This window comes from Mobula hypostoma, chromosome 9, assembly GCF_963921235.1.
Source record: "Mobula hypostoma chromosome 9, sMobHyp1.1, whole genome shotgun sequence".
Classification (NCBI taxonomy): domain Eukaryota; kingdom Metazoa; phylum Chordata; class Chondrichthyes; order Myliobatiformes; family Myliobatidae; genus Mobula; species Mobula hypostoma.
In genome coordinates this window covers 146,869,257-146,895,916 of record NC_086105.1, presented here as the reverse complement: position 1 = coordinate 146,895,916, position 26,660 = coordinate 146,869,257, and the positions used below count along the sequence as shown (strand labels likewise).

Below are 26,660 nucleotides of genomic sequence, written 5' to 3'. Positions count from 1 at the left end.
AGTATTATTTCTTCTCAAAAATCATATCTCAAACTGTGTAAAACCAGTCTTTTGATCTTTTAGTAAAGAATGCGGTTCACGTGGGGCAGCAGGGTAGCCGTAACGGTTTACTGTGCCGGCTGTAAGATTAAGAGTTCAATTCCCGCTGCTGTCTGTAAGGAGTTTGTTCGTTCTCCCAATGACCGCGTGGGTTTCCTCCGGGTGCTCTGGCTTCCTCCCATATTCCAAAGATGTTTACATTAATGAGGCTCATGTGTAACGGCATCAAGGATTCATTGGGCCAGAAGGGCCAGTAACCATGAGGCATCTCTTTAAAAAAATGTGCTGTGTCATCTGCTGGCATTGAAAGTGGCTGGATAGGCTTCAGGTACAGAAGATCAATCCAATTGCCTCGGTAGATGCTGCTTGATCTACTGAGTTCCGCCAGCACTTTGTGTGTCAATCCCTGTGCCTACTTACAGAAGTCACAGATTTATGCAGGTTCACTTTATCCCAATTTTTCACCTGTGTATTCTTCGTTTCTCAGTGGTGGTGGGGGGGGGGGGAGAGGCAATGCAGATACCATGATCAGACAGAGTAGTCAGTTACCTGTTCTGGGAGGGGGTGGCATAGTTATGCAGTGGTTACCGTAACAGTTTTCAGTGTCAGCTGTGAGATCAGGATTCAATTCCTGCCACTGTCTGTAAGGAGTTTGTAGCTTCCCCTGTCATTGTGTGCATTTCCTCTGGGTGCTCCAGTTTCCTCCCACAGTCCAAAGACGTACAGTTAGGGTTAGTAAGTTATGTTGGTGCTGGAAGTGTGGCGACATTTGCAGGCTCCCCCCAGCACATCCTTGAAATGTGTTGGGGTCGTTGACGCAAAAGATATATTTCGATGCACATGTGACAAAAAAAAGCTAATCTATTTTTAAAACCAGTTAATTTGTCTGCCTCCAAGTGTAGTAAATACCATTTATCAGAGGACATCTTGTAAACTGCAATTAGCAACTCTTGCAACCACAAGTTTGGGATACAAAACCTCGTCATCAATGAAATCAAATTCAACTTGTTCAATTCAATGCCAGTTATCTTAAATATATGCCATTAAATCTTAAATGTTCCCCCACCAATTTAATTTGACTAGGGTTCACTGTAGACGTTCCGTCCCGTAGAAAGACAACAAATCCACAAGTTAATGCAGAGATTTTATTTTTTTTAAAAAGCGTCATTACATGGAGAAATCAGCACCATGTGTCTCAAACCCGTTTCACTTTGAGAAAGGGAAGAAAATAAGGAGACAGAATTTTCAAATGCTAAAACAATCTGTCTGGGATATATGCAGTTTTCTGATATGAAAACTAAGTCTGAGGTACAAAAATTTTGCTAACTTTTTAAAGTTAAGAACTTAAAATATGGCACATACAAGATCACACATCTAAAGACACAACATTTGAGTGCTTTGAAAAACCTGCAATGCTATTAAGACTGGGAAATGCCGAGGAAGGACAGGGGAATGGAAAAGGTAGGGGGATGGTGGATGGTCATTGAACACCTCCAAAACCAGGTTAACACTAGCGAGCTGCTGAACAACAAAAAACACGAACTATGAACAGAAAGCTCTTTGTACTAACTAAACTGTTCCATGTACAAATGTTTACATGAAGCAGATACTTCCCAGGCCTTGTATTGATAACATTTATTAAATATACAAATGTAGGGTGTACCTGACATTCAGTTTCATTACACCAAAATTTCTTAAATAAGAAACAGATTTTCAATTGATGCTGCACATCAGCAGAATCAGGCCATTCAGCCCATCGAGTCTGTTCCTCTATTCAGTGTTACAGTTCAAAGTCAAAACTCCACTCTACACGTGGATCTGCGGCAGTGTGACCTTTACCCACAATTACCTGCACCGTACTGACCGAGAATTCTTCCTCATAAATAGAGGCCACTTCCAGCATAAATCCACAAACTTTATGTATAAAAAAAAAGGGCCCCACATTACACAGGAAGATCACACAGCTTTCATTAGAGAATACATTATTTCTTTTTCTATATAAAATACCCAATAATCAACCCTCCTAAACAAGGGTTAACATAAATAAAGCAAAAATGCACAGACACATGGGAAAGTTAAAATCTCACTCAAATGTTATTATTAATTTATTTTTTTACAATACAAGCTTGCCATATATTACAGAATGGAATGATAAAGTTGTCATTCTTTTAAACACAATTACCATAAATATTTAAAATCTAATTATTTTACATTTTAGGGTAATTTCCTATGACAGCGACTGCTGTCTGCAAGGTGAAGGTAGGCTGTTTCCTTTCCGAGAATAAGCACAGTTAACAAGGATGCCATAGCTGTCACTGTCAGACACATGGAATGAGGTTTCTTTGCCACTGTAGCATCATGCGGTTTCTTCCTGCGCCTGTGAAACCTCCCCACAAGCCCATCCCGTTGCCAAAGCCACAATGGGCGGTGAAACTCATCAGCGGCTAATCCAAGAAGAAAATGTTGTTAAACTGAGTTGCACAGAGTTTCTTGACTTCCTCTGGATGGAGACAAAAAAAAAAGGTAAACGTCAAGGACATTGATCAAATCAGCCGTTGCAGATGGAATACTTTTATTTAGATACAGAGCAGAAAAGGCCCTTCCAGCCCAATGAGCCGTGTCACCCAGCAACCCACCTGTTTAACCCTGCCTAATCACAGAGCAATTTACAATGACCAGTTAACCCACTAACTGGTACGTGTTTGGACTGTGGGAGGAAACTGGAGCACCTGGAGGGAACCCATGCGGCCACGGGGAGAACGTACAGACTTCTAACAGACGGCACTAGAATTGAACTCTAAGCCGTATAGTGTTATGCTAATTGCTACACTACCATGGTGCCCCAATGTAGTACTTGTCATTTCTAACTGCTTAATCATTTAGAACATAGAACATTACAGCACAGTACAGAACCTTCTGCCCACCATGTTGTAAGACAATAAACCACAAGGCATAGGAGAAGAATTAGGTCATTTGGCCCATCAAGTCTGCTCCACCATTCAATCATTGCTGAGTTATTTCCCTACTCAACCCCATTCTCTCTCTAACTTTGACACACTGACTAATCAGGAACTTATCAACCTCTGCTTTAAATATAACCAATGACTTGGCCTCCACAGCCATATGTGGCAATGCATTCGACAGATTCAACCCCCTCTGGCTAAAGAAACTCCTCATCTGTTTTAATGGGATGTCCCTCTATTCTGAGGCTGTTCAGCTGACCTTTTAACCTACTCTAAGATCAATCTAGCCCTTCCTTCCCACATTTTTCTTTCATCCATGTGCCTATCTAAAAGTTTTCTAAAGGCCCCTAATGTACCTGCCTCGACCACCACCCCGGCACCACACTCCCACCCCTGTGTGGAACGTCCTGGTGACAGCCTTGTATTACTAATCATAACTCTACAAGGAAAACTACAGACAACCTCTTGCATTACTAGGGACTGGTTTCTAATAATGATCTAATAATACATTCTCTGTGTTGTCTGGACCGACGTGCACTACCCACCCAGCGAACTGCCTTTTCCAAAAACTCCCTTCTGGAAAGTGTTCTAGGGCTATTAAAACAAAAGCTTCACACCATCTTCACTGTTTCTCTTCCCCAGGTAGTTAATCTGATGAATCATTCCAATCAGCCCCCACAAACCCCTCTATCTATACCAGGGGTCCTCAACCTTTTTTGCACCGCGGACCGGTTTAATATTGACAATATTGTTGCGGACCGGCCGACGGGGGTGGGGGGGGGGGGGTGGGGAGTATAATCACAACCGGAATACGAGTGATAAGTCAACTACAAGTCCTTATCAGTGGCTAATACACTCAATTTCATTTCTGAAAGAGTTTATCTAACGAATTTATTAAACACATAGCGCATATTTTCCTTGCATGAATATAGTGATAAGTCAATTATAAGTCATAAGGGGGTTCCTTATGTCCAGTCTATTCTGCAATTCAGTTTTCGTTGCATTCACTGCAGAAAACTCCGTTTCGCAGCAATATGATGTTGGAAATGGAAGCAATGTTTTCAGTGCTTTCGTAGCTATCTCAGGATATTCAGCCTTGACTTTGATCCAGAATGCTGGCAGAGATGTTATGTCAAACATACTTTTCAGCCCACCGTCATTTGCAAGCTCGAGGAGTTGATCTTCTTCCCGCGTTGACATGGATGATTCACCGGGGACATTCACAAATGGGTCACGGACCCATTCCTTTGCACCTCTTGGGTCATTCGCAGTTGGGAAGTAACGCTCGAATTCTGTCGACAGCAAAGATAGGTGTTCGCGCACCAGCTGTGAGCCTCAGTCTCTCCTAAAATCCCAGCTAATGTTGGGAACATGTCAAATATGCCCCTGTCCATTCGCCGGCCCCACAGTTCCAGTTTGGCTGTGAAAGCAGACACTTTTTCTGCCAACTTGAAGACGGTTGTCATTCTCCCCTGAAGTGACAAATTGAGTTCATTGAGCAGGTTGAAGATGTCACACAGATAAGCGAGTTTTGCTATCCACTCCTCGTCACTGAAGTGTGCTGCCAGTGGTGACTTTTTTCTTGAAAGAAATCTCTGTAGCTGCTCACTTAACTCAAAAACCCTGGCCAGGGCTGTCCCCCTTGATAGCCACCTGACTTCAGTGTGTAAGAGAAGGCGTTTGTGCTCTGCATCCATTTCCTCGCAAAGCTGCTCAAACAGACATGAGTTAAGGGCTTTTGCTTTGATGTGATTGATAACTTCAATGTCACTCAATACGCTGTTAAGATCAGGTGACATTTTTCGGCTGGCCAGCATTTCCCTGTGTGTGACACAGTGTGTAGACTGGCATTCAGGAGCAACCTCTCTGACTCGGGTAGTGAAACCAGACTCGTTCAGCCGTTCCAACAGCTGTGCTTCGATGTCCTCCGCTATGTCATCGATTCTCCTTGAAACTGTGGCATCTTGTTAGCTGCAGCTTCTCCCAACAGTTCACGGCACATGTCCTTGGCAGCAGGCAAAATCAATTCTTCACCAACAGTGAAAGGCTTCTTAGCCTTAGCAATACGACTAGCCACTAAGTACGACACTCTCAGGGCAGCAGCATTTGTGGAGATGGTGGCTCTCAGCACTTGCTTCTGTCCCACTTGCTCACGTTTTTTTCTGCTCAAAAAACTCAATGGGTTTGTCTTTAAGTGCAGGGTGCTTGGACTCAAGGTTCCAAAGCAGTTTTGAGGGCTTCATTGCTTCATGAGACAGCTTATCTCCACATATCACACACAGGGGGCTTAGAGTGTGAGAGTCACTGGTCGCAATAAAGCCATATTTTATGTACGACTCGTTGTATTTTCTGTCGAAGGAAGCTTTCTTTTTTTTTGCAGTCTCGGCCTCAGCTGTCTCTGCGTTACCATCATCATTAGGCCTTTTATGTCCCCTACCATCTCTTCCAAAGAAACTCTCAAGCGACATTTGTTTTTTACTCATCGAGTTGTTGTAGGTTAATGACCGACTGATGACCTCGTGTGCGGTCAAGTTCAACAGTGGACATGACAGGGAATGAGGAAAGGTGCAGTTGACTCATATCGTTTCCTCGCAGCCCGGTGGTTGGGGACCACTGATCTATACCACCCCCCTGTCACTGCATTGTAAATACTTTAAACCCCTTATTTATGCATTTTGCACATTTATTTGATATCTACATAAGAACATAAGAAATAGGAGCAGGAGTAGGCCATCCGGCCCATCAAGCCTGCCCCGCCATTCAATAAGATCATGGCTGATCTGTCCATAAACTCAGCTCCATCTACCTGCCTTTTCCCCATAACCCTTAATTCCCTTACTATGTAAAAACCTACCTAACTGTTTCTTAAGTATATTTAGTGAAGAAGCCTCAACTGCTTCCCTGGGCAGAGAATTCCACAGATTCACCACTCTGGGAAAAACAGTACTCCTCATCTCCATCCTAAATCTTCTCCCCTGAATCTTGAGGCAATGTCCCCTAGCTCTAGTCTCACCTACCAATGGAAACAACTTTCCTACTTCTATCTTATCTATCCCTTTCAAAATTTTGTAATGTTTCTGTAAGATTCCCTCTCATTCTTCTGAACTCCGGAGACTATAGTCCTGGGCGACTCAATCTCTCCTCATAGGTTAACCCCTTCATCCCTGGAATCAACCTGGTGAACCTCCTCTGCACTGCCTCCAAAGCCAGTATATCCTTCCTCAAGTATAGAGACCAGAACTGCACACAGTACTCCAGGTGCGGCCTCACCAGTACCCTGTATAGTTGCAGTATGACCTCCCTGCTCTTGAATTCAATGCCTCCGGCAATGAAGGCCAACATTCTGTTTGCCTTCTTAATAACCTGTTGTACCTGCAAGCCAACTTTTTGCGATTCCCCCCTGCACAAGCACTCCCAAGTCCCTCTGCACAACAGCATGCTGCAATCTTTCACCACTTAAATAATAACTACTCTTCTATTATTCCTTCCAAAATGGATGATCTCGCATTTACCAACGTTGTATTCCATCTGCCAGACCTTGGCCCACACACTTAACCTATCCATATCCCTCTGCAGACTCTCCACATCCTCTGAACAATTTGCTTTTCCACTCAGTTTAGTGTCATCAGCAAATTTTGCTATGCTACACTCAGTCCCCTCTTCCAAATCATCAGTGTAAATGGTAAACAGCTGCAGGCCCAGCACCAGCCCCTGTGGCACCCCACTCACCACAGACTGCCAACCGGAGAAACACCCATTTATACCAACTCTCTGCCTTCTAATTGGTTAACCAATCCACTATCCATGCCAATACACTTCCTCCGACTCCATGCATCTGTATCTTATTTATAAGTCTCTTGTGCGGCACCTTATTGAACGCCTTCTGGAAATCCAAGTAGATGACATCCACCTGTTCCCCTCTATCCACTGCACTCATTATGTCCTCAAAGAACTCCAGTAAGTTTGTCTGAATCCATGCTGTGTCTGTCTAATGGAACCACTCCTTTCTAAATGTTTCGCTATTTTTTCCTTATTGACAGCTTCAAGCATTTTCCCGACTACAGACGTTAAGCTAACTGGCCTATAGTTGCCCGTCTTTTGCCTACATCTTTTTTTAAAAAGTGGTGTGACATTTGCTGTCTTCCAATTCGCCAGGACCTGCCCAGAGTCTGGAGAGTTTTGATAAATGATTACCGACGCGTCTACTATAACCTCCGCCAATTCCTTCAGCACCCTGGGATGCATCCCATCAGGACCAGGGGACTTATCTACCTTCAGGCCCTCTAGTTTGCTCATCACTATCTCTTTAGTGACAGTGATTTTATCGAGGTCCTCACCTCCCATTTTGTCCACAACATCATTCTTTGGCAAATTAGATGTGTCCTCCACCGTGAAGACCGACACAAAATAGTTGTTCAATGCCTCAGCCATTTCCTTATCACCCAATATCAATTTCCCCTTAACATCTTCCAAGGGACCTACGTTGACTTTAGCCTCCCTCTTCCGCTTCATATATTTATAAAAACTTTTGCTATCTGTTTTTATATTTTGTGCTAATTTACTTTCATACTCTGTCTTCCCTTTCCTTATTTCTTGTTTAGTTGTTCTCTGTTGCTTTTTAAAGTTTTCCCAGTTCTCCAGTCTCCCACTACTCTTTGCGACTTTGTACACGGGCTTTTAATTTGATACTATCTTTTATTTCCCTAGTTATCCAAGGCTGGCTTTCCCCACACTTACTGTCCTTACTTTTGACTGGAATATACTTTTGTTGAGCACTGTGAAAAATCTCTTTGAAAGTATTCCACTGTTCCTCAACTGTCCTACTAAATAGCCTGTACTCCCAATCCACATTGGCCAAATCCTCCCTCATCCCGTTGTAGTATCCCTTGTTCAAGCGTAATACACTAGTTTTAGATTAACTATTTCATCCTCCATCTGAATGACATAGGTAGGAAAAGGGATGAGGTCCTGAAAGGAGAATATAGGGAGCTAGGAAGGGAGTTGAGAAAAAGGACCGCAAAGGTAGTAATCTCGGGATTACTGCCTGTGCCACGCGACAGTGAGAGTAGGAATGCGATGAGGTGGAGGATAAATGCGTGGCTGAGGGATTGGAGCAGGGGGCAGGGATTCAAGTTTTTGGATCATTGGGACCTCTTTTGGCGCAGGCGTGACCTGTACAAAAAGGACGAGTTACACTTGAATCCTAGGGGGACCAATATCCTGGCAGGGAGATTAGCGGGGGCTACTGAGGTGACTTTAAACTAGAATGGTTGGGGGGTGGGAATCAAATTAAAGAAGCTAGGCGAGAGGAGGTTAGTTCACAACAGAGGGATGGGAACCAGTGCAGAGAGACAGAGGGGTGTAAAGTGAGGGTAGAAGCAAAAAGTACTAAGGAGAAAAGTAAAAGTGGCAGGCCGACAAATCCAGGGCAAGCATTAAAAAGGGCCACTTTTCAACATAATTGTATAAGGGCTAAGAGAGTTGTAAAAGAGCGCCTGAAGGCTTTATGTGTCAATGCAAGGAGCATTCGTAATAAGGTGGATGAATTGAAAGTGCAGATTGTTATTAATGATTATGATATAGTTGGGATCACAGAGACATGGCTCCAGGGTGACCAGGGATGGGAGCTCAACGTTCAGTGATATTCAATATTCAGGAGGGATAGACATGAAGGAAGGGGAGGTGGGGTGGCGTTGCTGGTTAAAGAAGAGATTAACGCAATAGAAAGGAAGGACATAAGCCGGGAAGATGTGGAATCGATATGGGTAGAGCTGCGTAACACTAAGGGGCAGAAGACGCTGGTGGGAGTTGTGTACAGGCCACCTAACAGTAGTAGTGAGGTCAAAGATGGTATTAAACAGGAAATTTGAAATGTGTGCAATAAAGGAACAGCAGTTATAATGGGTGACTTCAATCTATATGTAGACTGGGTGAACCAAATTGGTAAAGGTGCTGAGGAAGAGGATTTCTTGGAATGTATGCGGGATGGTTTTTTGAACCAACATGTCGAGGAACCGACTAGACAGCAGGCTATTCTGGACTGGGTTTTGAGCAATGAGGAAGGGTTAATTAGCGATCTTGTCGTGAGAGGCCCCTTGGGTAAGAGTGACCATAATATGGTGGAATTCTTCATTAATATGGAGAGTGACATAGTTAATTCAGAAACAAAGGTTCTGAACTTAAAGAGGGGTAACTTTAAAGGTATGAGACGTGAATTAGCTAAGATAGACTGGCAAATGACACTTAAAGGATTGACGGTGGATATGCAATGGCAAGCATTTAAAGGTTGCATGGATGAACTACAACAATTGTTCATCCCAGTTTGGCAAAAGAATAAATCAAGGAAGGTAGTGCACCCGTGGCTGACAAGAGAAATTAGGGATAGTATCAATTCCAAAGAAGTAGCATACAAATTAGCCAGAGAAAGTGGCTCACCTGAGGACTGGGAGAAATTCAGAGTTCAGCAGAGGAGGACAAAGGGCTTAATTAGGAAGGGGAAAAAAGATTATGACAGAAAACTGGCGGGGAACATAAAAACGGACTGTAAAAGCTTTTATAGATATGTAAAAAGGAAAAGACTGGTAAAGACAAATGTAGGTCCCCTGCAGACAGAAACAGGTGAATTGATTATGGGGAGCAAGGACATGGCAGACCAATTGAATAATTACTTTGGTTCTGTCTTCACTAAGGAGGACATAAATAATCTTCCAGAAATAGTAAGGGACAGAGGGTCCAGTGAGATGGAGGAACTGAGTGAAATACATGTTAGTAGGGAAGTGGTGTTAGGTAAATTGAAGGGATTGAAGGCAGATAAATCCCCAGGGCCAGATGGTCTGCATCCTAGAGTGCTTAAGGAAGTAGCCCAAGAAATAGTGGATGCATTAGTGATAATTTTTCAAAACTTGTTAGATTCTGGACTAGTTCCTGAGGATTGGAGGGTGGCTAATGTAACCCCACTTTTTAAAAAAGGAGGGAGAGAGAAACCGGGGAATTATAGACCGGTTAGCCTAACGTCGGTGGTGGGGAAACTGCTGGAGTCAGTTATCAAGGATGTGATAACAGCACATTTGGAAAGCGGTGAAATGATCGGACAAAGTCAGCATGGATTTGTGAAAGGAAAATCATGTCTGACGAATCTCATAGAATTTTTTGAGGATGTAACTAGTAGAGTGGATAGGGGAGAACCAGTGGATGTGGTATATTTGGATTTTCAAAAGGCTTTTGACAAGATCCCACACAGGAGATTAGTGTGCAAACTTAAAGCACACGGTATTGGGGGTAAGGTATTGGTGTGGGTGGAGAATTGGTTAGCAGACAGGAAGCAAAGAGTGGGAATAAACGGGACCTTTTCAGAATGGCAGGCGGTGACTAGTGGGGTACCGCAAGGCTCAGTGCTGGGACCCCAGTTGTTTACAATATATATTAATGACTTGGATGAGGGAATTAAATGCAGCATCTCCAAGTTTGCGGATGACACGAAGCTGGGTGGCAGTGTTAGCAGTGAGGAGGATGCTAAGAGGATGCAGGGTGACTTGGATAGGTTGGGTGAGTGGGCAAATTCATGGCAGACGCAATTTAATGTGGATAAATGTGAAGTTATCCACTTTGGTGGCAAAAATAGGAAAACAGATTATTATCTGAATGGTGGCCGATTAGGAAAAGGGGAGGTGCAACGAGACCTGGGTGTCATTATACACCAGTCATTGAAAGTGGGCATGCAGGTACAGCAGGCGGTGAAAAAGGCGAATGGTATGCTGGCATTTATAGCGAGAGGATTCGAGTACAGGAGCAGGGAGGTACTACTGCAGTTGTACAAGGCCTTGGTGAGACCACACCTGGAGTATTGTGTGCAGTTTTGGTCCCCTAATCTGAGGAAAGACATCTTTGCCATAGAGGGAGTACAAAGAAGGTTCACCAGATTGATTCCTGGGATGGCAGGACTTTCATATGAAGAAAGACTGGATGAACTGGGCTTGTACTCGTTGGAATTTAGAAGATTGAGGGGGGATCTGATTGAAACGTATAAGATCCTAAAGGGATTGGACAGGCTAGATGCAGGAAGATTGTTCCTGATGTTGGGGAAGTCCAGAACGAGGGGTCACAGTTTGAGGATAGAGGGGAAGCCTTTTAGGACCGAGATTAGGAAAAACTTCTTCACACAGAGAGTGGTGAATCTGTGGAATTCTCTGCCACAGGAAACTGTTGAGGCCAGTTCATTGGCTATGTTTAAGAGGGAGTTAGATATGGCCCTTGTGGCTACAGGGGTCAGGGGGTATGGAGGGAAGGCTGGGGCGGGGTTCTGAGTTGGATGATCAGCCATGATCATAATAAATGGCGGTGCAGGCTCGAAGGGCCGAATGGCCTACTCCTGCACCTATTTTCTATGTTTCTATAAATTCAATCATACTATGATCACTCTTTCCAAGAGGATCCCTGACTACAAGATCGTTAATCTTACCGGTCTCACTGCACAGGACTAGATCCAAGATAGTATTTTCCCTTGTAGGTTCACTAACATGCTGCTCAAGAACGCCATCACGGATTCATTCCATGAAGTCCTCCTCAAGACTTCCTTGACCACCCTGATTCACCCAATCTATGTGGAAGTTAAAATCCCCCATGACAACTGCCGTTCCATTCTTACAAGCCTCAGTTATTTCTTGGTTAATCGCCTCTGCTACTGCAATATTTTTATTAGGTGGCCTATAGACTACATCCACCAGTGATTTTTTCCCTTTACTATTCTTAATCTCTACCCAGATGGACTCAACATTCTGCTCCATAGATCTTATATCGTCTCTCACAATCGACCTGATCTCATCCCTAATCAAGAGCGCCACTCCACCTCCTCTGCCTGCCTGCCTATCGTTCCGTATTACCTCATACCCTTGGATATTTAATTCCCAGTCACCTCCACCTTGCAACCAGGTTTCTGTAATGGCCACTAAATCATATCTGTGCTTCTAACTTTACTTCTGAATATACAATTCTTTATAATAATTGAATGTTGTTGTTTTTTGTTGCATGTCACACCCTGATCAACACAGCACAGCAGAATTCCTAATCTATGTAAGTGTATTTGGTGAATAAAGTTGATCTTTCATCTCCATAATTTCGCTGCGAGCTTGCTTTTCATCGTACCTGTACCTGACCGTATCTGTGAACAGGACAATAAACTCCACGACTACACTTCGGAAAATTGTCTGTGATTACTGTCTACTCCTCAGCACTGCACCGCATGCAAGATGCGACTGCAGAGAGGATCTACACAGGGACACACTGGAAACAGAGCCGAGACAGAAGTGGGAAGATGTCAGTACGATTGAAAGAACACAGAAAACATTTACTGCCGGATGTTGCCGGGACTTGTGGACCCTGAGCTACAGGGAAAGTTTGAACAGGTTTTTTCCACTGAGGCTGGGTGAGACTAGAACTAGAGGTCATGGATAAAGGGTGAAGGTTTAATACCATGGGGAGCTTCTTTACTCAGGACAGTGAGAGTGTGGATTGAGCTGCCAGTGGAACTGGTGGGTGTGGGTTTGATTGTGACATTTAAGAGAAGTTTGGATAACAAGTACAAACATATACAAGGATGGGCTGAGGGTCTTGTTTCTGTGCTATAGTACTCTAAGCATGGGCTGACATGTCATCTGGTTGTGGCTATCCAGGGGATGTAATGAGAGATGATGTTCCCAGTACTTGTTGGGGGTCATGATCCAGGGAATGGCATGAAATGGCATCCGAGAGGTGTTCTCTGACCTCTGCAAGGTAGTGCTCAATTCGCCAGACTACAACGGCACCACCCTTGTCTGCGGGTTTGATGTCAATGGGGTAGGTGTGAAGTGAATGTTTGCAGGGGGAGAAGTCAGAGTGTGGGGGGGGGTGAGAGTGGAGAGATCGAGAAGGTTGATAGCTTGACAGAAGTTAGAAGTGAAAAGGCTTAAAATGTTGGAGACATGGAGACAGAAGCAGAAAGGACATACATACAGAAAGGTGCTGGAAAAAAACCATAAGACACAGGAGTAGAATTAGGCCATTCAGCCCATCATCTGCTCTGCTATTCTATCATGGTTGATCCCAGATCCCACTCAACCGCATACAGCTGCCTTCTCACCATACTCTTTGATGCCCTGACCAATCAGGAAACAATAACTTCTGCCTTAAACATACCCACGACTTGGCCTCCACTGCAGTCTGTGGCAGAGCATTTTACAGATTCACTCCTCCCTGGCTGAAAAAATTCCTCCTTACCTCTGTTCTAAAAGGTTGCCCCTCAATTTTGAGGCTGTGCTCCTTAGTTCTCGATACCCCCACCACAGGACATATCCTCTCTACATCCACCCTATCAACATTCGGTAGGTTTCAATGAGATCCCCCTGCATTTGTCTAAATTCTAGTGAGTACAGGCAAAGCTGCCAAATGCTCCTATGTTAACCCCTTCATTCCCAGAATCATCCTCATGAAACTCCTCTGGACTCTCTCTAATGACAACACATCTGTTGATAGGGGGTCCAAATCTGTTGACAATACTACAAGTGCAGCCTGATTAGTGTCTTACAAAGGCTCAGCATTATCACCTGGTTTTTATATTCTATTCCCCTTGAAATGAATGCCAATATTGCAATTGCCTTCTTTACCACAGACTCAACCTGTAAATTAACCTTCTGGGAGTCTTGCATGAGGCTTCCTAAGTCCCTCTGCATCTCTGATGTTTGAACCTTCTCCCCATTTAGATGATAGTCCACACTATTGTTCCTTTTACCAAGTTGCATTATCATACACTTCCCAACATTATATTCCATCCGTCACTTTTTTGCCCAGTCTTCCAATTTGTCCAGGTCCTGCTGCAATTACATTGCTTCCTCAGCATTACCTACCCCTCCACCTATATTCATATCATCCGTAATCTTTGCCACAAAGCCAACAATTCCATTATCCAAATCAATGTCAAACAATGTGAAAAGTGCAGTCCCAGTACTTACCCCTGAGGAACACTACTAGTCACTGGCAGCCAACCAGAAAAGGCCTCTTTTATTCCCAGTTGCTGCCTCCTGCCTGTCAGCCATTCCGCTATCCATGTCAGTATCTTTCCATAGGATTTTATCTTAAGCAGCCTGTATAGCACCTTATTAAATGCTTTCTGAAAATCCAAGTAAATGACATTCACTGCCTCTGCTTTGTCCAGCTCGTCCGTTACTTCCTTGAAGAACAGATTTGTCAGGCAAGATTTCCCTTTACAGAAACCACGCTGACTTTGACTTATTTTACCATTAGTGTCCAAATACCCCAAAACCTCATCCTTAATAATAGACTCCAACACTTTCCCAACCACTGAGGTCATGCTAACTGGCCTGTAATTTCCTTTCTTTTGCCTTCCTCCCTTCTTAAAGAGTGGAGTGACATTTGCAATCTTCCAGTTCTCCAGGACCATGCCAGAATCAAGTGATTCTTGAAAGACCATGACCAATGCATCCGTTATCTCTTCAGCAATGTCTTTCAGGGTCAGGACTCTGGGACGTAATCCATCTGGTCCAGGTGACTTATCCACCTTAAGACCTTTGAGTGTGCCTAGCACTTTTTCTTTGTAAAAGCAATGACACTCACGGACCTCTGGCACACTGCTAGTGTCAACAGGGAAGACTGATGCAAGGTTCATCTGCCATTTCTTTGTTCCCCATTACTACCTCACCAGCATCATTTTCCAGTGTTCCACTATCAACTCTCACCTCCCTTTTTACTCTTTATATAAATGAAAAACCTTTCAGTATCCTGCCTTATATTATTGGCTAGTTTGGCCTCATATTTCATCTTTTCCCTTCTTATAGCTTTTTTAGTTGCCTTTTGTTGGATTTTAAAAAGCTTCCCAATCATCCAACTTCCCACTCACATTTGCTACCTTGTATGCGCTTCCCTTGGCTTTTATGCAGTCCTTAACTTCCCTTGTCAGCCACGGTTGCTTTCCCCTGCTATCTAAGAACAACTTCTGTGGGACCTATTACCCTGCACTGTGTGAACTATTCCCAGAAACTTCAGCCATCTTTGCTCTGCCGTCATCAAGGCAGTAACCTCCTCCAATCTATCTGGGAACCTCCTCTCTCATGCCTCTGTAATTCCCTTTATTCCACTGCAATACTGATACACGTGACTTGTGCTTTTCCCTCTCAAACTGCAGTATGAATTCAATCATATTATGATTACTGCCTCCTAAGTGTTCCTTTACATTAAGCTCCCCAATAAGATCTGAGTTCTTACACAACTCCCAATCTAAGTTCGCCTTTCCCTGAGTAGGCTCAAGCACAAGCTGCTCTAAAAAGCCATCTTGTAGGCATTCAACAAATTCCCCCTCTTGTGATCCGACACCAACCTGATTTTCTCCATTATAATTGTGTCATTACCCTTATTACATGCCTTTGCCAGCTCCCTTTGCAATCTCAACCCCACATCTTGCTACTATTTGGAGGCCTATAAATGAGAAGGGTCAGAGCCGTCTCCATTTCCTGATGAGACTGAGGTCCTTTAACATCTGCCGGACGATGCTGAGGATGTTCTACGAGTCTGTGGTGGCCAGTGCGATCTTGATTGCTGTCGTGTGCTGGGGCAGCAGGCTGAGGGTAGCAGACACCAACAGAATCAACAAACTCATTCGTAAGGCCAGTGATGTTGTGGGGATGGAACTGGACTCTCTGATGGTGGTGTCTGAAAAGAGGATGCTGTCCAAGTTGCATGCCATCTTGGACAATGTCTCCCATCCACTACATAATGTACTGGGTGGGCACAGGAGTACATTCAGCCAGAGACTCATTCCACTGAGATACAACACAGAGCGTCATAGGAAGTCATTCCTGCCTGTGGCCATCAAACTTTACAACTCCTCCCTTGGAGGGTCAGACACCCTGAGCCAATAGGCTAGTCCTGGACTTACTTCCTGGCATAATTTACATATTACTATTTAATTATGGTTTTATTACTATTTAATTATTCATGGTGCAACTGTAACAAAAACCAATTTCCCTCGGGATCAATTGAAGTATGTCTATGACTATTCCCGTACTGATTTTTTAACCCTTGCAGTTTCTTAACGCCACCTACAAAGATTCGACATTCTCTGACCCCATGTCACCTCCTTGTAAAGATGTACTTCCATCTCTTACCCCACCTATGCTTTCCATCCCGTCCTTTCGATACAAACTATATCCTTTGATGTTTAGTTCCCAACTATGGCCTTCTTTCAGCCATGACTCAGTGATGCCCACAATGTGATACTGACCAATCTCTAATTGCACCACAAATTTATCCACCTTAGTCTGAATGCTACACACATTTAAATACAGCACCCTCAGTCCTGCATTCCTTGCCCTTTTGAATTTTGCCTCTGTGGTACAATTTAACTCTTTGCTGTGTCTGCATTTGTAACTAATCATTGGTTTGTCCTTCCTTACATTCATGTTACACCCATCATCTACTTGTAAACCTTCTGACTCATCCTCAGCTCTATCATACCAGTTCCCATCTCCTTGCCATATTAGCTTAAACCACTCCCAACAGATCTAGTAAACCTGCCCATAAGAATATTGGTCTCCCTCGGATTCAAGTGCAACCAGTCACTTTTGCACAGGTCCCTCCACATCTCTGTTCTAAAGGGTCATCCATTCTACCCTAGGCAGTGCCCTCTGGTCCTAGACTCGCCCACTACAGGAAACATCCTCCACATCCACTCTATCCAATCCTTTCAGTATCTGGTAGGTTTCAATGAAATCCCTCCTCGTGCTTCCAGTGAGTACGGGCCCAGAGCCATCAAGTACTCCTCATGTGGTACTGTGCACAGTACTGTATGTTAACTTTTTTATTTCTTGGATCATTTTCAGGATCCCACAGCTCCAATCTGCTAATTAAATTTGCCAACGACACCACATTGATTGGCCTCATCTCAAACAATAACGAGGTGACCTACAGGGAAGAAGTCATCTCTCTGACACAGTGGTGTCAAGAAAACAGCCCCTCCCTCAATGTCGCAAAAACAAAGGAGCTGGTTGTGGATTACAGGAGGAATGGAGACGGGCTAACCCCATTGACATCAATGGATCTGAGGTTGAGAGGGTAAACAGCTTCAAGTTCCTTGGCATCCACATCACCGAGGACCTCATGTGGTCTGTACATACCAGCTGTTTGGTGAAAAAGGCTCTTTCACCTCAGACGGTTGAGGAAGTTTGGTATGGGCCCCCAAATACTAAGAACTTTCTACAGGAGCACAATTGAGAGCATCCTGACTGGCTGCATCTCTGCCTGGTATGGGAACTGTACCTCCCTTAATCACAGGTCTCTGCAGAGAGTGGTGCGGACAGCCCAGCACATCTGTAGATGTGAACTTCCCAAGATTCAGGACATTTACAAGGGCAGATGTTTTTATACTAGAGGGCATGTATTTCTTTATTTTATCTGGCAACACAGCATGAGTTAGCCCTTGAACCACACCACCCAGCAACCACCGACAAACCCGATTAACCATAACCTAATCACTGGGCAATTTACAATGACCAATTAACCTCCCCAGTACGTCTTTGCAGTACGTGGGAGGAAACCAGAGTCACCCCAGGGAAAACTCCCACATTCCACAGGGAGTACATACAGACTCCACACAGAACGACGCTGGGATTGACCCCCCAAACACCGGAACACCGAGCTGTAGTAGTGTCGTGCTATCCGCTATGTTACTGTGGCACCCACATTTACAGTGAGAGGGGTCAAGTTCAAGGGAAATATGTGGGGCAAGTTTAAAAAAAAACACAAAGTGGTGGGTCCCTGAAATGCACCGTTAAGGGCAAATATGATAGAGGCATTTCAGAGGTTCTTAAATAGACACTTGAATGTGCAGATAATGGAAGGACATGGTGTAGGCTGAAGGGATTAGGTATCACTAGTTTAATTAGTTAGGCATTTAGTCACTAGTTTAATTAGTTCAGCACAACACAGAGTCATTTGGCCTGTTCCTGTGCTGCATTGTTCTATAATCCACAGAACAGTACAGGCCCTTCAGCCCACAATGTTGTGCCAACCTTTTTACCTCCATTACTGAGCAAAAGACTTGGGGGTGGCTAAGGCTTTTGCACAGTACTCTATTCGTCAACATGGAGCGAGAGCAAGCTTGTAAATCTGGTGGGAACAAAGGAGGTTATAAATGGTGAGGATGGAGTGCCGCGGGAGGGGTGTGGGATGGGTGGCAGAGGAATGCCAGGGGTGGGGATGGGGTGGGTGCAGACACACCCAGCCCGAGACACCAGGCAAGGTAATTTTATTCCAAACAATTGGTTTATTGATCCTTGCAGAATATCCCTCTGGTGCTTCCAGCTCCCTCCCCTCTCCCTTTCCCTTTTCCCAAACATGATTCCCCTCTCCTTGCCCCCTTCCCACTTTCAGTCCACAATAGGGACCCATTCAGAATCAGGTTTATCACTCACACATCATGATTTTTTTTTGTGGCAGCAGTACAGTGCAATACATAAAATTACTACAGTACTGAGCAAAGGTCTCAGGCATCGTAGCTGTATGTATATTGTACAGTACTGTACTCCAAGATCAATTTAACCCTTCCTTCCCTCATAGCCCTCCATTTTTCTATCATCCATGTGCTTTGAATCTTGGGGTTCCTTAAGGTTATAGCCAGCGTGGTAATGGGGATAAGCTCTCACTACCTATTAAATGGTCACAATGGCATACTTCCCAATCCCACCAAAAAGCCCCTGACAACCAAGTCCAGCTCCTGGCCTTTACTTATGGCTTAGCTAATAACCCCACTGAAACAGTTTCGAAACAGGAGAAGGGGCAAAGGCAGGTTACAGGTGCCTTAAAAACCTGTTGCTTCAGGCAGATAGGGCTTGTCAGCCGTGGTTGGCAGCTCATCTAGAAGGAAAACTATGATCTCAAACCTCCGGTGCTTTGTAGCAATACCCACTCACGGCGAAGGCTTCAGGAGTTAAGTCAGAGGAAAAATCCGGAGCTCGAGCCCCTAAGGTAGTCCTAAGGTGAGTTCAATGCTGACTGGCAACTCCTGCAACGCTGCTGGTGCCAAACTGTATCGGTCTCTGACATTCCTTTAGATTCAACAGCTACGCAGAGAGGGGAAGCCTGCTGCATGGGCAACAGCTAGCTCTCCCCACCATACCACCCTGGCTTGCATTTCACGTAGACTGCTGGGACACAACTTCCCAACCAATGTGCCTTGATATTCTGTATATGTACAGAAGGACATCACACATTTTAGCACAGCCATTAGCATGGCACTATTCCAGTTCGGGGTTCAATTCCAATGTCATTTGTATGTCCTCCCCGTGAATGCATGAGCTTCCTCTCACAGTCCAAAGACACACCCGTTAGTAGGTTAACTGGTCATTAGAAGTTGTCCTGTGATTAGGCTAGGGTTAAATAGACAGGTTGCTGATTCGTTGGGCCAAAAGGGCCTGTTCAGCTCTGTACCTCTAAATAAGATTCAAAGAACGTTTATTATCAAAGTACGCACGCAGCTTACAACCCTGAGATTCGTCTCCCCGCAGACAGCCATGAAACAACAGGTGGAACGCTGGGTGGTAAGGCTCACTGTGCCAGAGCTCCTGCTCTGCTCTGTATTTCTAAATAAGTAAGTGCACCCAGCTCTGTCTCAACACCAACACCTTGCAATCTCTCAGCATTTAAAAGGCTTTCTGATATTTTAAAAATTGATAATCTCCTCACGATGGTGTCCTATATGAAGCTGCATATCTACAAACAAACATTGCTGGAGCAGAATTTACATCCAAATGGAGATGTAACTGGAAACCTGGACAGTAAAACACAGGATCTGAAACCTGTGATCTTTATCGCTATTTAACCGGAGGGTTCCGATATTAGGGTGTCCTTTACCAGATATACTTAAACAAAAAGTTCTACATGAAATTTGACCAAAATCCTTTCGGATCCCACTCTGTGTGTTGAGTGGGGTCTAATAAAAACTGTTCATAGGAGTTTTACTACTCTAGAACCTGGGATGGGCAGGTTGTCTTATGAGGAAAGGCTGGATGCATCCTTTCTCATTGCTACCATCGGTTAGGAGGTACAGGAACTCTAGGCCCCACACCACCAGGTGCAGGAACAGTTATTACCCTGCACCTGAATCAATGCAGATAACTTCACTCCCTATAGACTCACTTTCAAGGCCTCTACAATATGTGGTCACAATATTTATTTATTTTTATACAGCGATTCCAGTTAATCTGGGCTGCTGTTTATTTGGGACAGCTGTTAAGGAACAAAAACTAATCGAGAAGATAGTCGGGATTCCCTTCATTTATTTGGGACACTCTGCTAGAGTGGTGGGGTGGACACATCCTTACAAAAGGAGATGTAAGGCGCTCCTTCCCTCCGCTAGCCTGCAGGTCACCCCAGCCCCCTGATCAGGGTCACGTGAAGCCATGGGAGCAGGTGGTGGATGGTCGTATGAGCAGTGGGCGCGGATCACAAGTCCTGGAAGCTGCAGAGAGTAGTACTGGGCAGAGTCCACATCATGGACACATACCTCCCCACCATCAGTAGTATCTACAGGAGGCACTGCCACAAGAAAGCAACTTCCATCAAGGATCACCACCATTCAGACCATGCCACCTTCTCACAGCTACATCGGGCTGGAGGTCCAGAGCCTGAAGTCCCATACCACCAGACTCAACGACAGGTAATTCCCCTTCAACCATTCGGCTCTTGAGCTAACCATAACTACAGTTTAGCAACACCATGACCACTGTGCACTAAAATAGACTTTTTTTGTTCTAATTGTGTTATTTCCTGTAAATTATGCATATCTTCATTTTTCTTGTGAATGTTGCTCATTTTATTTAGAGATACACAAATTTATACACCAAGTAGCTGCCTTTACTCAAAGGCATCCTGGAGTTGGTGTCTTCAAGTTGGCATGAATGTGGTGTGTAGTGAAACCAGGAGCGACTTTCTTGGATGTTTCTTTTGTGATCATTGATTGCTGCAGGCCTGCCTCCCTTGTTTAGTGTGGAGACAGATGGCTAGGCAGCAGTGTCAAGTATCGCCTCGGTTTTAACAAGTACTAGGCCTCAAGCCACGGGCTTGCGTTGTAGCACGACGTCCAAGCTCATTTGGGGTTGGCCTCTCCTGTCAGTGCTGCCCTCCAGTGTTGGATCAGTGGAATTACAGGCCAGACTGCCTGGAACCATCAATTTGTGGGACTTGTCGCTCAGGGTCTTGAACTAAAAACGTGTTTTCTTCCATGACTATGTTCTTTTTTTCTCTTTCTTGTTATTTTGAATGTGCAAGTATGTTTTTGCACCTTGGCTCCGGGGAACACTGTCTCATTTGGCTTTATCCATGAATGAGTGGAAATTAAACTTGATTTAACCCTGGCCTAATCACAATACAATTTACAATGACCAATTAACCTACTAACTGTACTACAGGAGGAAACCCACATAGTTATGGGGAGGACATATAAACCTCTTACAGACTGTGCAAGAGTTGAACTCCAAACTCCGACGCCCCAAGCTGTAATAGCGACGTGCTAACACCATGGTGCCACATCTGATGCCATGTGCAAGTCTTTCATTGCACCTATGCATACATGGACTTGAGTACAGGACAATAAACTGGATGAATCTGACTTTGAGATGCAATTCCAAGAACTACTACTCACCGTGAACTTCAATTAGGTTTGCGTTCTTCTGACCCAAAATGACATAGAGCTCACGCTGGTCGGATTTTTTCCCAACGACCCAAAAATCTGTCATTGCCTTGGCGATGACCTCTTCGTCCTCGCCAGCTCTGTTGGACAAGAAAACACACGAGTAAAACAAATGGCAGATGAAGTTCCTCCTTGATCACCTGGCCGCTGGAAGGTGTTCAAAGATAAAAACCGAGGCAGCACCTTGAGAAATCACTGTTAATGTCGCCCAGAATCTTCATGAGATCGGGATGGACCGACGTCAGGGACAGGCTGGCTGTTTTACGCATGTGGATGGTTGTCTTCTCGGCCAGGTTCATGTGATTGAAGTAGATGTATTTAAAATGAGGCTCTTTCTCAGGCCTACAAGAAAAAGGATCAAAGATCAAAAGTTCTCTAACTGCAAAGGATTTTTTTTTAAAAGCTTAGCCTCATTAGTCGTACGTACGTCAAAACATACAGTGAAATGCATCGTTTGCATCAACAACCAACACAGTCCAAGGATATGCTGGGGGCAGCCCGCTAGTGTCGCTGTGCTTCCGGTGACAACCTAGCAAACCTACTCCTCAACCTGTAAGTCTTTGGAAAGTGGGAGGAAACCAGAGCACCCAGAGGAAACCCATGTGGTAACAGGGAGAACGTACAAACTCTTCACAGGCAGGAGCGGGAATTGAACTCCCATCACTGGTGCAATAAAGCATCATGCTAAATGCTACATTACTATGCCGAGGTCATTCCTTTCTTGAATTCAATGTACTGGTTCTACCTCGCATCTCCCCTCCAGCCCACACCCCCTCACCCCGTCAAACCCCACCACTCTCCTTCCCGTCGCTGCTCTCTGTGTCCCCCCACAAACCACTCTCCTGCCTTCTCCTCATAACCTTTGATGCCCTTACTAATCAAGAACCTGTCAACCTCCGCTTCAAATATACCCAACGACTTGGCCTCCAAAGCTATCGGTGGCAATGAATTCCACAGATTCACCACCCTCTGGCTAAAGAAATTCTTTCCCACGGAACCACAATATAACTTCCATCTCTCTGCTGTAATACCATTGATCTACCAGTAATTATGAGCTTTAATTTAAAATTACAATACATTTTAAAAAATTGATAATTTTAAAATCTCAGATTTCAAATTTACATTTCAATAAAAATTTAAATTTGCATAGATTTAATAAGAAAATCTTCCAAATTAAGTTTAACATGATACCCACAGGTCAAATTAATACCTCAGAGACATCCATTTCAAATCAGCCACTCCCACTTCCCGATCAGAATATTGTGGGTTCAAGTTCCACTTCAGAGACTAGAGCACAAGAACCTACACCGACACTGCTGGGACAGTACAGAGGGAGTACGGGAAAGTGCAGGACTTTACGGACATTCTTGCTGGGGTGGCACGGGACAGGACTGTACAGTACAGAGAGAGTACTGCACAATAGGAGGGACCACTTTCAGATGATTTATTTCTCCAAGGCCCAGATGCTCTCACGTCACCTCCAAGAGGAGGAGGGGTGACCTGCCCAGTAACATCCCTCAGTCGCACACAACAGATCTGCTTGTGGGGAATTCGTAACGCACAATGTTCCCCATAGCATAACACAGGCTACACTGAGAAGCTGTAAAACACTATAGAATATTGTAAAAGGTGCGACATACATAAATGCATTGGTTTTTTTTTTGAGTATCATTTAGACTAATGCATTAATCTACTGGACTCAGCAAATCCAACAATGTAATCATCAAAAATAAACAGGTGAGATCCATTTCACACAACACTTAAAACATTAATTAACAATGAGGGCGATTCTGCATATCAGGTAACGAGACACCAGTCCCATTAAGAATGCTTCTGATGACCACGAATAATGTCTCACAAACTCGGCCATTACTAACCAGGCAGAATCAGTCTTTTTCTTCTTACCAATGAAACTTTATTCATAATAAAAAAATTACAAAGATAAGCCATGCAATGGCTTTTTCATTCTTATATTCATCGTGCAGCACAGCTCATAATGTTGGTGCTGACATGTTCCAAGATCAATCTAACACTTCCCTCCCATGTCGTCCTCCATTAAAAAATCATCCATGTGCCTCTAAGAGTTTCTTAAATGTTCCTAATGTATCTGCCTCCACCACCTCCCCTGACACCACATTCCATACACCCAAAACTGGGTAAAAAACTTACCCCTTACATCCCCCTAAATTTTCCTACAATCATCTTAAAATTATTCTCTCTGGTATTACCCATTTCTGCTCTGGGAAAGTGTCTCTGTTTACCCACTCCATCTATGCCTGTTATCATCTTGCACACCTCTATCAAGTCTCCTCTCATCCTCCTCCTCTCCAAAGAAAAACAGACCTAGTTCACTCAACCTTTCCTCATAAGACACACTCTCCAATCCATGCAGAATCCTGGCAGATCTCCTCTGACCTTTTCTAAAGCTTCCACATCCTTCCCAGAATGAGGCAACCAGAACTGAACACAACAGTCCAAGTGTGGTCTAACCAGGGTTTTACGGAGCTGCAACGTTACCTCACGGCTCTTGGGAGGCAAGGCATTAAATAATGTTCTCTTACATGTCCTAACACGGATAGGACTGTTTCCACTCAGACTGGAGGATGTCTGGAATGGACTGCCTGGTGTGGTGGTACAGCCAAATACACTAAGAGGCTTTTAAGAGACGTCTGGATGGGCACAAGGATGCAAGGATATGGATGTGGTGTAGGTAGGAGGGATTAGTGTTGGGTGTTTTTGATTTGCTTTTTAGCTGGTTTGGCACAACACTGTGGGCCGAATGGCCCTTCCTGTGCTATACTGTCCCATGTTCTACATTTCAGGGAGACCAGAGAGCATCTTTCACCTAGTTGCCAATCTGCCAACAGCACTTGACGTCTATTTCGGTGTGTGTGCTCTGGGAACAGTCATAGATTAGTGAGTCCTCTGTCACACAGCTGCTCAGGGTGAACAGTCTCACCCCGTGGGAAGTGCGCGGTGGGAGGGACGTTCCAGGCGCGTAGGAAGGATCTGACTGGCGGGTTCCTCACACCACAACCAGGCAAGGTCTTGGTGCGTGTTGGTGAGGTCTGCCAGATGGCCTGGACAGTCTGTTCAGGGAACCACCCCACCGTATCCATTGAGTCCTTCTGATGCAACGTCTGTGTCATAACGAAAAGTTTTCAGGTGCCCAGAAACTGTTTAGATAAAACAACCAGATGCATTGATTCCGGAAATCCTGAGACTGAGGCCAGGGCTTAACACTGTGGAATTAAATTCTCCTCTAACCTTCAAGCCACAAAGCCAAATACAGGTGGCAACATCTCATGACACATCACTGCACCCCCTGCCCACCCACCCCAGTAATGACAAACCCTCCTGGAATGTTCACGATTACTCAGAACATAGAGCAGCACAGTACAGGAACAGGCTCTTCGGCCCACAAGTTCTGTGCTGACCCATGATGTAACACACCACACCCTAACTGCTCCCCATTGCATCATACGTACCTCCTCCCCCACCACTTCATCAGCCCCCACTGGCAGCTCCTTCCCCTGCCCTTTCACATCTTTAGCATCCCTTTCAGAATCACAATTAGGTTTATCATCGCTGATATTCTGCATGTGGTGAAATTTGTTGTTTTGTGGCAGCAGTACAGTGCAAGGCACAAAAATTTACCGTGTTACAACAAAATAAATAATAATGTGAAAAAAGCAGTGTTCAGAAACCTGATGGCAACATTGAAGGTGTTCCACTCCATCACTCCCCACTCTCGGAGTGAAGAGACGTCTCCTGAATTCCCAGCCACACCTTCAGACTGGGTAACAGCTTGCTCCCTCAGGCTGAGAGACTAGTGAACACCCTGTACCACCAAGGTCTCGTCACTCGCACAGCAAGCTGTTTACTTGTGCTATGCACTACATGCATTTTGAATTATATTCTATTAACTTAATTGTGGTGACATTTTGTTTCATGTGCTTTGTGCGATATACATTTTGTGGATGCACCGTGTTTCTGGAAGAGCATTGTTTCGTTTGGTTGTATATATGTACATTCAGATGGTAATAAACTTGAACTTGAGACACTTCTGGTTCCTGGTTCTAGTCGACCTCGGGTGGGCACACCTTTCCCATCTTTTTCTACAAACTTTAAGCCATCAAAAGCAAAATGCTGGAAACCAGAAACCAAATCAGAAAAATGCTGAAAACGTGGCAAATATGGCAATGAGTTTTCCCAAGTTCCGTACTGGCTGATTACGTAAAGTTCTCGGGCTGGGTCATTGACTCAAATTAATTTAGTTTCATCACCTATAAATATGCCCTATCTGTACATTTTTCCAACAGCATTTTGTTTAGATCGCTGCCTAATCTCAAAGATCTGTGTCAGGGCGCACCCCAGATTGTTCAGCATACCAGCCCTCTCTCCATTTTATAAATTCCCTTTTGATTATATTGATACTTTTCTTATCAATACAGCATTTGACTTCCAAACATTACTGTGTCTCTGCATTCTAATTAGCCAGGAAGTCATTAGTGGACACAAGGGACTGCAGATGCTGGAATCTAGAGCAAGCATTTAGCTGGAGGAACTCAGCCAGTCAAACAGTATCTGTGGAGGTTAAAGATGATTGAACATTACAAACCGAAGTTCTGATGCAGAGGTTTACCTGGAAATGTCTACAATTCCTTTCTCCTCCACAGATGCTGCTCAACCTGCACAGTTTCTCCACCAAAATGTTTGTTTGTTAAGGAAGCTGATTTAGCCTATAATATCCATTCTGGCCACCACAGAACAATCCCTTTCCCTCTCTCCTTATTTCTACTTCTGTATCCCTGTAATTTGTATCTTCTACTGCATGCCCATCAGATCCACTTTCGAGGTTTTGTTTTGGCCACTCATCTACACTAAGGTACTGTAGCCAAAAGAGCAGGTACCTGCACACTGAACAC

The 26,660-nt window shown here is 44.3% G+C and overlaps 1 protein-coding gene across 4 annotated transcripts in view; it reads right to left on the bottom strand.

The window, feature by feature from the left end:
- Positions 1 to 1,177: 1,177 nt before the first annotated feature.
- Positions 1,178 to 26,660, bottom strand: part of ccz1 (CCZ1 homolog, vacuolar protein trafficking and biogenesis associated) — a 64,667-nt gene continuing 39,184 nt past the window's right edge. For all 4 annotated transcript variants that reach the window (XM_063059373.1, XM_063059372.1, XM_063059375.1 and 1 more), the window contains 3 exons: positions 21,916 to 22,074; positions 21,685 to 21,812; positions 1,178 to 2,539 (listed from right to left, as the gene is read on the bottom strand). In XM_063059373.1, the coding sequence (XP_062915443.1) occupies positions 2,484 to 2,539; positions 21,685 to 21,812; positions 21,916 to 22,074 (343 nt within the window). In that variant the 3' untranslated portion in view covers positions 1,178 to 2,483. The remainder of the gene's footprint in view (positions 2,540 to 21,684; positions 21,813 to 21,915; positions 22,075 to 26,660) is intronic.